The 11,536-nt window shown below is 46.9% G+C and overlaps 1 protein-coding gene across 1 annotated transcript; it reads left to right on the top strand.

The window, feature by feature from the left end:
* The first annotated feature begins 5,806 nt into the window (after nucleotides 1–5,806).
* Nucleotides 5,807–11,095, top strand: LOC108035702 (uncharacterized). Its single transcript, XM_017111424.3, is given in 4 exon segments — nucleotides 5,807–6,058; nucleotides 8,293–8,361; nucleotides 8,422–10,662; nucleotides 10,664–11,095. Coding segments are annotated over 4 exon segments (2,343 nt in total). The 5' UTR covers nucleotides 5,807–6,055; the 3' UTR covers nucleotides 10,694–11,095.
* The last annotated feature ends 441 nt before the right edge of the window (nucleotides 11,096–11,536 follow it).

Raw genomic sequence — 11,536 nt, 5'->3', positions numbered from 1 at the left:
GAGAGCTAGCCACAAAGTTTGGATCTTGTATTACCAGCTGACGTATTTGCTAACTGATGAATTTTATACAAATTTGATACACTCGAGGTGAACTTGATTTTGTTTGGCGGTGTTGCTTTTTTGTTGCTTCATGTTTTTCGTATAGAAGCATCTATGTCTAAATGTATCTCCGTGCAGAAGCAGCGCCCCAACGAGTTTGTGTTCGCGGTTTTATTTTATATGAAAATTCAAATTAAAGCTAATAAATACTTAGGCGTTCATTGTGGCTCTAGTCCGAGCCGAACTTTATCTGAAATTCATTAGAAAACTGGTCCATCTAACCTTCGAGTCGAGAAGATGCCACCGACAGCGGGGCTTGGACAGGGGAATTCACACTGATTGACGTCTTTGGATTGCATAATCCAATTAAGTTGGTGCTAATCGCCTGAAATGCGATGTCAAGTCGAGTTAATGCCACGAGACATGCCAGGATATCGCAGGACTTCGGTCTCCAACTCCTGAAAGGAGAGCGTGCCTGAGTCAAGGTTTTGAAATGCGGAAGACAGCGGGTAACTCCCAAAAATGAAGTGGATGTATGTGTGGTCTTGATCCCCCGGTCAACAAATCATAAATGCCAGAAATAAAATTTATGGCCCGGTGGAAATTATGTGGCCTTTTTCGTGCCTTCACAAGTGCAGAATGGTGTTCGTGGCTACCATTACGATCAGACACTTCCCAGGCCGCCGATCGTCCAGTCTTCGATAAATTATAAAAATATATATACGTATATAGGGTCCGGCCAGTTCGTAAGAGTGTGATATCTGATGAAGCTTCTTTAAATCAAAATTAAGCGACGATTGGCACACGAAGTCGCAAGGGGAATACCCTTTATTTTAAGTTTTGAATAGTTTGTCACTTTTAGCGAAATAGTTCTAAATATTTATAAGATAATCCCATTTTATTTCCTGTTGTTAGTTGGTTCTCAGAAACATCGAACTGGTAATATTGAGTTTCAAATATACACTACTTATAAATAAAATAAATTGACTAAAATCTTAATGAGCTAAAAATTAGGAGGGTTTATAGAGAAAATCGATGCAGAAGTTAAATATTATCTATATAGTATAGTATTTTTTTAAGAAAAGTACCTGTTGTGTGATAAAATGTTAAACAGAACCACTTAATCCCCTGTAAGCCAAAGGGTGTGCTCGATGAAACAATAAAAGACTGACAAATTTGCATGTCTGACTTTTAATTTGGATTTTCGGCCGTAGAATCGACGCTGTCAAAAGTGGTCTGCCTACAAGATATAAGTAAATGGCAATATATTATGTACTGGGCCGAACCAGTTGGCTATTAAAATGAGGCGATATAACCAGTTGGCCAGTTCCCAACCCGAAACAAATGAATTTCATTCGAATTTAACTTTGGCTCGTTGTCTTTATTTTGGCCAAGCCGTGTAGAATTTATACATCCACATCGAGGGCCTAAGCCTGATCTGTAGCTCCAATTCATACATTATATTTATCTCATTTGTGTATAATTAATTTGGAATTTTATTTTGGCCTTAAACAGCCTTGTGGCCGTCGACGCGTGTGAGTCGAACTGCTCCAATTTCTGTTTGTATTCGCACTCCAAAATGTTTCTGCCTCTGAGGAGTGTTTTCTGCCCGATTGTTAGTGGCTGTGGCTCTCACACCAAAGTGGGCTAATTTGGCAGTTGGCAGCCGAGTTGGCAGGGGTGAAGTGCACTCTCGAGCTGGCCATTAATCAGGTCTTGATGGCTCACATCATCTCAGGTTCCATTTTGAGCACCTTCCGTTTTTTCATGGGGTCTCGAGTTGAACTTGAGACGGGGTGTCGCCTTAAGTGAATAATAGGCTCAATTCGGCTTCGGCTCTTCAACGATCTTAGCCTGACTGATGAGTATCTTGTAGATTCTGGTTAAGCCCGCCACTTTCGCTTCGAAACGCCCGTCGAGTTGGTTAAACTTTCAAGGGTCACTCGGTTATGTAATGGCCGGAGCACGGATTCTGTGCAACCGGTTCTGGCGGTTCCAAGAGCTACCTGTCCCACAGTCCCCAGCACAGTGACCCTCAGCGGTTCCCAAAAAATTGTCTGGGTGTTTCATTTAGCGCGACAAGGATCCCAATGGCAATGGCCCGCAATTGTGGCCCATAAATTGCTGGCCAAAAACTGGTTAACGCTCGCCTGTGCGTGTCCTTGATAAGGCTTATTAATATTTGTGTTGTTTCTGGGTCTCTCGCGGGGGAAAACACGTTTTATATTTCCTCTCCCGCAGCACCGCATGTTTTTGTTTCAAGTAAATCTCACAGATTTTAAATGAATTTCAAACGCCATTTTATCATCGACTGGGAATATCCATTAACTAGATGCCGTTAGCAAAGTTGTTTATGCGATTTGCCTAACGCGTCTGTTAACAATTATTCAATCGCATCGCAAACACTGTTCATTTTGCCAAATCATATTCATATATTTACGGTCGGGTTTTCTGTATTGAAATCACCTAACTGTACTTCTTTTTGTTTAAACAAAGTGGACCGAGATCTTATTCATTTTGTCTTTATCACTCGATCTCAGTCAATTTAAGGTGAATGTTTCACAGATCATTGGATAGATAAGTCAACTTAATTTATTTCCATTCAGTCCATCGAGATATGGCAAAAAGTCTTAATCGATATCGGAATACATTTTGTCAGTCTGATTAATTGTGTGAATGAATGAAATATGGCTTTTTCCCAAGGATATGTACCTGAATTTAGTTCAGTTTCGTGAAAAATGTAGACAAAATATTTATTAAGCTGTATTTTTAAGATTGTTTTGTTTATCTAAAATATAAATTCATTAATATTAATATTGTTGATGCTTTTGCAATCTTCGAAAATAGACATTTTAAATCAGTTTCAGTTCGATTTAAATGATTGAACTTCCTTGAACTTAAAAAATAAATCATATGATAATCAACATTTAAAACAGATATTCTTAAAAATAATATTCCGATTTACAATGAAAGTAGTCTTTCTAGAAACTTTCCATTTCAAATTTGGCTTGCTGTAAATTCCATTTTGAGAACCTTCCATTATAACATTAGGTATTTCCACTTCCTAGACCAGAACTCTAAGCCAAATTTCAAATTGGACACAAAAAAAGCGAAACAAAGTGGGAAACTAGTTAGTCCGGGTCGGGCGTTTGTTTGACTGGCGGATTTACATAAATATAAATCTTAAGCAGAAGACAATATAGTTCGCCATGTAGAATTTACCAGAGAGACGCGGACAAATGCCTTATGTATAGGGACGAATTTGCATAAATCATAAGCACAATTAACGATGTTTCGGCGGTTTGTTCTCTTCCCCACGAACCGCTGACGCAGGTGACGTGACATTTGACTCGGAAATTTATATGATTCCCTCCAAGACAAGATCCGCGAAATTTGAATATCCACGCACTGCTCGACGCGTCTTCATCTTTATCCATTCAAAGATGCGTGAATCTTCTGGGTGGGTAGAGAGTCATCGGCCTTCTTATAAATATTCAGAGGCGACATCTTCTCTTGGTTTTTTGTGTTCTTCAACGAACACTTTTTATTAGGCGATTTGCGGTTAAACTTTTTGTGCCTATCACCAAGCGACTTGATTTCAATTTTAATGGCCTGTGCGTGAGGGTATTTAATTTGCTCTAGGATTAGATAAGTTGTACCATTTGTCTACCTGAATGGATACAAGCTTTTAATAACAACAGTCGCAGACGCTTAAGATCTCAATGAATCTTACTTATAAATGTTTCCATATAAATATGTTTCCTATAAATGTCTGCAAATTAAAAATGATTAGTTTTGATAGTAAGTTTCAGTAAACTGTTGTGTTTGTTATTAAGAATTTGAAATTATGATCCCCACAAGCCATGTTAGCATTTACAACTTTTAAATGACCTCACGCAAAATTCTGCAGCAACACTTTAGCTGTTAAAAATGGTTTATGAAGAGGTTCGGCGCTGCCAGGGGTTTTTTGTAAGGTGTACCAGAAAAAATTCAGTTAGCACTATGATTTAAGATTTGTTTACCTCGCTTCTTGCTTGGTTTTTGATGATTAAAAATATCATTTAGGCAAGACAATGTTGGTAGCAACATTCGGAAACAGCGCCAAGACGAGATCTCCACGTTGATAAAGTATAATGAAAAACTAGATATCATGATTTCCGCACCCGCAGACAAAGGCTCTTAGCGATTCACACAAGAGCCAAAACTCCCCTAGACCAACAGCTCTGTTTCGTTTTAAATTATCTAAACAGCAACCTGCCGAGAATGCGGTTCAGAATTTCAGACTTGTTTTCTACGACAACCGTGTTTCGTAAACGTCCTTCGGTGGTGACCAAAAAGAGAGGCTTCAAGTTTTTAGATAGGAAAATGATGAATAATTGTCTTTTGCAACGATGATGCGACAAAAAAAGGCTTTTCCTCTAGCCGGTACTCGAGAAGTACGTACCTGCTAAAATGAAAAAAAAATCTGAAAACAAATAATAAAAACAACTCAGTCGCTTCAGTTATCCGCAATGACAAATTTGAAATGTCAGCAGTCGTCGTCAAGTGTCATTGCCTTTGTGGGGATGGGGTGTGCGAAGCAAGTTATGACCCGAATAGTTAGCCAGCCATTATGCAATAAAAGCCAAGAATTAATTGTGGCTCTAAGTGCCGTCTGATGGTCGATGGGGTGACAGAGGCACTTCCGTCTGCCTGCACTTCCTTTGGCGCTTCCACATGACGTTTGCCATGACGTTTGTCACCCATAGGTGACCACGCACCTTTTGGGCCGAAAGAGTTCAAAGTCATTTCTATTTTGGGCTGGCTTCATGACTCCGCGTGGCCAGTGGGTGTCAGTCTGATTGGTTCATTAAAATCTAGACGTGACTCTTGGCGAATTAATAAATTCTAGTTATTAAAAAAGGCGAAATGCAGGCGATGACAAATGCTGAAAACCCGTTTGGGAGTCGCTCGAAGAATGCAGCCACTGATGATCAGTGATTACTGAACGCAGATCGGAGATGTGCGAGTGTGCGTTTAAAGGTCACTCGAAGTTGGTGTGGAGTCAAAGATGAGCTGAGCCTACCTTAACATTCAACTCCATTTGCTGACCCGCGGGCGCACGCATTTTTTGGCCAAGTCAACCGGTTCATGTTCAACTCCAACTGCATTTTAGGCCTGCTCCGGCGGGGTAATTGCCATTAGCCAACGCCTGATCTTCTCGGCCTTATTTGCCTTGGCAAGCTTCGATGGGAGCCTTGACTCGGCAAGCCAACCTGTCTCATCGATTGATGAAATTCGGTGGCTCTGGCCCGGACCCATTTACCAAATTAAACGCTGCACGACAACGTGTTTAACACTCGCCAAAGACTTCTGCCAAAAGTATGCGAGTATATTTGCGAGTATCCGAAATCTCGGAGTTGGCTAAATAGAAATGCCAACAAAGAGCCGGCTTCGGTGGTTTGGTATTGTGTTGTATGGCCGCCTTAGCTGCTCCTCATCTGCCATAATTACTGGGCCTCAATGTGGCCTGGCTTTTTGTCTTAGCCCTGTTATCTGGCTGTTAACTCACAAACATCAAACAACTGAGACTGGTTGGTCAGCAGCTGACGTCGCCGTCGCTGCCAGCTGAGGCGGCGGCAGCGACTGCGACTTCGTCTCATCTTCACCTGGCCAAAACGCTTTCGATTTCGGCTTTTGGCCGTGTGTTAACAGCTGTCGCCCCGGCGAAGATGCCTCTCTGCCGACGCCGCTGCCCAAGTGGGCAGATGCTGGGTCCGAGTATATATAGAAAATCTACAAGTTTTGATGCTTTAGTTGGTATTCCACACTCGACCTAGAAGTTAAACCAACTTAGCTTGGCATCGATCAAATTCAATCGTCCATTGAATTTGATACGATCGGTCGCGTCTTCTCCTTTTCCGATCCTCACCGCTAACGTCCGCAAGGATTAACTACCCACTCACGCACCGCAAAGGATTACCCACGCACCCGGGATTATTGCAACTGCCGTTTGTAGCAGTCCAAAGTGTACACCATGGTAACCGAGCCCAGTTCCCATCTAATCCAACCCCAAAAACGAACTATGATCGTGTGCAAAGTGCAAAGAAATATATCGAAACAAGTGTCCCTCGGTGTGAAGACAAACAAGGCATTTCGCAAAGGAAAAAGAGATGTGCAGAGAGAGAAAGTCTATAAGTTTTATAGTTTCAAATGTTAAGGCAGTTTTAGTTGAGTGGTAGAAAAGTATATGTCCAGAACTTAGGAAGTGAAACAATAAGCCAAGAAATTAAATGTTTTTAATAATAATGTAAAGCTATAGTTTGTTTTGAACATATGCTAAACAAATATAAATTTTTGTACTATACTGAAAAGGGTTCAAAAAGGGTTTTAATGGAATATCCATTTTAAGATACCAGTAAATATTTTTTATTATTAAAAATTAGATTTTTAGTAGGTGTGAAAACATCATTGTTGTGATTTTTTCCCTGTGCATGCCACAGCAAGCAAGAAGAAAAAAAAGCAAATAGGTGGCCAATGCCGACTGCAGTTCCAATTTAATCGCCATCTATTTGCATTTCACAGCTTGTTGTCGGGGCCCTGGAGCTCTGGACCCGGTCTATCATCTCGGGCTTTGAGCTGACCAGCTGGCAGTTGACATTTAAGCCATGTAGAAATTAAGCAAGTGGCATCGAGTGCAATGTTACGCATACGCCGTGTGGTCCGCCCACGGAGTCGAATCGCCATGGCGCGATCTGCAATTTGCGTATTAAGTCATTAGGATGGACCAGCTGCATGTGCATTCTGCCATTCTGGCGGCCGTTTCTATGTCAGCATTGACATGGGTGAAGATGCAGATGAAATTAAAACTTGTTTTTTTTTATCCATAATTTTCGCTTTTGCTTCTGACATTTGCGAGTGGCAATTTGCGATTGGCGTATTTAGGTAAATAGCCATTAAAAACATTTGCCTTAAGTTAGATTCTTGACGTTGCCATTGAACAGCCGCCCATTAGGCCAAGACAATGTTGGCGAAGATGAGAAGTCATTTGTTGTTCGAAGGGCTTTTCCCCAGGCCTTAGTGTCAGCCAAATCTCTCACAGTTTCGGACTAATTTGATTGCCCCGAAGACGTGGCATTGAGGCTCTGCCCTCGATGCAGTGTGAATCGGATTAATTAGCAGCCAATTAGCATAATGAATAGTCAAGGGAAGTGCGAGCAGCACTTCAAGTCCTTTCACTTTCTTAACCTTAAAGATACCCCCAAGCCATAAGTCAAACCCGATTCGGTTCTCAGATTCCGAAGTCAAATTGTAGCCGATGCGATTCTTAAAACAAGTTAGGACCGCAACAATTCCAGGTTCATTAGCATAAATTATTATAAATAATTTACATACAAAAGTTAAATATTTTTGAAATTAGCAAACAATCAGCAACCCGCCGTTTTTGGAGGTATTGGCCGTAGACCACAAGATTTGGTTATAAATGACACCCGAGGCATCGGATTCTTTTTATGCTAGATGCGTATGGTAATTTCGGCAGGCGGGCTCGGATTTTCTCACTAGTTTTATGGCCTGTCTTGTCCGATTATTATATAATCATGGCTAGAACTGGTCTGGAGTTTTGGGGCCCGGATCCGGGCCGGTTTCTGGCATAATCGGTTATTTTTATAACCCCCCGAAAAAATTCTCCATCCTCCAATTAATTGAGCTCATCGACCAGCTGCGGTCATCGACGAGCACTTTCATTAACTAGCAATGACCTTGCCGAAACTCCAGCCTCAGCTTCAAATGAAATGCAAATGAACCCGCTGGCAGCATCGTCGGAAGCCATAATTCAGGGGCTGCTTCCTCGGGTCCCAATCGAGCTCATATCTCTGGTGTCTCTTCGCATTTGCATAGGCATTATGTATCAATCGAGCCAATCTGCGTTGTTTACACTGCTTCGGGGGAGGGGACTGACCTAGAGATGCTAATGCCTGTCAAAGTTGAATGTCTGCGTTAGCATTTCGGGTGATTTTCAATGCATTATGGTAAATCGATTCGTCGGCTCTGTTGGCTGAACTTTACCACAGTTTTGAACTGCAGGCCAGCGGATCTTGGCCAAGTTGCCACGAAGCGTGAAGAGGCGATTAGCCTAGAAGGCGATCAATTAGTCGCAATCGGGTTGTTAGAGCCAGTCGTTAGTCTCAGCACCTCTGCACCACGACACCACCGAGCCCCTGAAGATGTAGCACCACTAACCCACCCGGTTTCTTTTCCTTTTTCCCCTAACAGAGAAGTGCACTCTACGTCTTGGCGCTATGCGCTTTGGCGGTGGCCTCCGCGTCGGAAGCAACCCATGAGGTAAGTTGAAAGATGTCCTGATCCCCCTTTCAGAGGATCTCATATGACACCCACTTTCAGCGCAAGGCTCGTGCCGCCGAGGGTTACTTCTACCCCACGCCCCAGGTGCCGTTCGATCTGCCTGTGCGCACCACGCAGCCCCCCACGAGGCCGCCAACGCGCCCACCCACCAGGCCTCCCACTAGGCCACCCACTCTGCCGCCCTACAAGCCGCCGGCAACTTACCTGCCGCCCACCAACAAGCCACTGCCGCCAGTGACCGTGCGCACCACCATCAGGACTACTCCTCGTCCAACTCTGCCGCCTACGAAGCCACCAACCCGTCCACCAACCCGGCCACCAACCACCTACCTGCCACCCCCAACTGTGCGCACTACTCGCCCACCACCACCACCCACTCGCCCACCAACTTACCCACCCACCACTCGTCGCCTGACGACCCCAGCTCCCACTTACTTGCCGCCCACCAACAAGCCACTGCCGCCAGTGACCGTGCGCACCACCATCAGGACTACTCCTCGTCCAACTCTGCCACCTACGAAGCCACCAACTCGTCCACCAACCACCTACCTGCCTCCCCCAACTGTGCGCACCACCCGTGCCACACCACCACCGACTCGTCCACCAACTCGTCCTCCACCAACCTACCTGCCGCCCACCAACAAGCCGCTGCCTCCAGTGACCACCCGTCGCCCGACGCCACCACCAACCAGGCCACCACCACCACCGACCCGTGCGTCGACTCCGGCTCCGACCTACTTGCCGCCCACCAACAAGCCACTGCCACCAGTGACCGTGCGCACCACCCGCCCACCACCACCACCAACTCGTCCACCAACCAAGCCCCCAACCCAGCCTCCAACAAGGCCCCCAACTAGGCCACCAACCACCTACCTGCCACCCCCAACTGTGCGCACCACTCGCCCACCTCCACCACCCACCCGTCCACCAACATACCCACCCACCACTCGTCGCCTGACGACCCCCGCCCCCACTTACCTGCCACCCACCAACAAGCCACTGCCCCCAGTGACCGTTCGCACCACCATCCGCACCACTCCTCGCCCCACTCTGCCTCCCACTAAGCCCCCAACTAGGCCACCAACCACCTACTTGCCTCCCCCAACTGTGCGCACCACCCGTGCCACACCACCACCCACTCGTCCCCCAACTTACCCACCAACCACCCGCCGCCTGACGACCCCCGCCCCCACTTACCTGCCGCCCACCAACAAGCCATTGCCTCCAGTGACTGTGCGCACCACCATCAGGACTACTCCTCGTCCAACTCTGCCTCCCACTAAGCCCCCAACCAGGCCACCAACCACCTACTTGCCTCCCCCAACTGTTCGCACCACTCGTGCCACCCCACCGCCAACTCGCCCACCAACTCGACCACCAACTCGACCACCAACTCGCCCACCAACCCCACCACCAACCTACTTGCCGCCCACCAACAAGCCACTGCCCCCAGTGACCGTCCGCACCACCCGTCCTCCTCCACCACCCACTCGCCCACCCACCCGGGCCTCGACTCCTGCTCCCACTTACCTGCCACCCACCAACAAGCCACTGCCACCAGTGACCGTGCGCACCACCCGCCCACCACCACCACCAACTCGTCCACCAACCAAGCCCCCAACCCAGCCCCCAACCAGGCCCCCAACCACCTACTTGCCTCCCCCAACTGTTCGCACCACTCGTGCCACCCCACCACCCACTCGCCCCCCAACTTACCCACCAACCACTCGTCGTCTGACGACCCCCGCTCCCACTTACTTGCCACCCACCAACAAGCCACTGCCGCCAGTGACCGTGCGCACCACCATCCGCACTACTCCCCGCCCTACTCTGCCTCCCACGAGGCCCCCAACTAGGCCCCCAACCAGGCCACCAACCACCTACCTGCCACCCCCAACTGTGCGCACCACCCGTCCTCCGCCACCACCCACCCGTCCCCCAACCTACCCACCCACCACTCGTCGCCTGACGACCCCCGCTCCCACTTATCTGCCACCCACCAACAAGCCACTGCCCCCAGTGACCGTTCGCACCACTCGTGCCCCACCACCACCAACTCGTCCCCCAACCCGTCCCCCCACTCGCCCACCAACCCCACCACCAACCTATCTGCCACCCGTGACGGTGCGCACCACCCGCCCTCCTCCACCACCCACCCGCAAGACGACCGTCCACGTGCCACCCCCGACCGTGCGCACCACCGTGTACGTGCCGCCCCCGACCCAGCGCACCACTGTCTACGTCCCACCCGCACCCACCAAGCACCAGGGCTACCAGTACCCCCGTGCCCAGCATCCCCTTCACCTTCTAGATCCCGGGGTCTGGAGGAGATTAGGGATAGGGCCTGCGTCAAGGGCTAGATTGGTCTAGTCAATACTCGTACAGTCTAACGTTACACGAACACGCCGCCAGCGGTGCTAGAGGGCGCCACTGGGGCGCCTGCAAGGTCGACTCTTGTTTGTTTTTATTTTATTTTTGTAATTAATGAATCGCATACTCATACAGCTAGGGATCACTGTGAGTGAGTGCCCCAATTGTACAGCTAACAGTCTATCCAACTCTTGCTATATTCTACCCCTATGCCACGATCGATGGGCGGCCGTCGTCTGTGGCGGTCGCCAGCTCAAGACTATGTAGCTCTATATTACGATTAAATAAACCTTTTATTCGGATTGCTGAAACCTGAACAATAAAATAAGTTTTTCGAATATTTACGAGCATTTTCTTCTGCTTCTTCGCGAAGGGGAGCTGGCATGCGATGTTGTTAGCTGAACATATGTAACACTTTTCTTTGGGATTGCTGAAAGCAAAACATTAAAATACATTTCTCTTGTACTTCCACGCATTTTCTTTTCCATTTTGGCAACCGGGAAATGGGAGCAACTCATGTCCGGGGGTACGTGCACATCGGTTTTTTTGGGCGCTCATCTTTTGATGACTGTCATTAATGTCGGTTTTTACGACTACGCTAAGGAGTTTGTTGCGGACAAGCCATAAAACGATAAAGGTGCAGGTTAGGCAGCTAGCCTTGACATTCACTTATGATGCGTAGCAGCTAAAATTCTGCTTGTTTAAATACTTGTTTGCTAACTTATTGCTCGTAAACTAAAAAATAATTTTGGTATTTAAAAATGATTTAGTTTTGTACAAAAAA

The sequence above is a fragment of the Drosophila biarmipes genome, chromosome 3L, assembly GCF_025231255.1.
Source record: "Drosophila biarmipes strain raj3 chromosome 3L, RU_DBia_V1.1, whole genome shotgun sequence".
NCBI lineage: Eukaryota > Metazoa > Arthropoda > Insecta > Diptera > Drosophilidae > Drosophila > Drosophila biarmipes.
The sequence above is the reverse complement of the archived record's forward strand: the minus strand, read 5'-3'. Positions and strand labels throughout refer to the sequence as shown.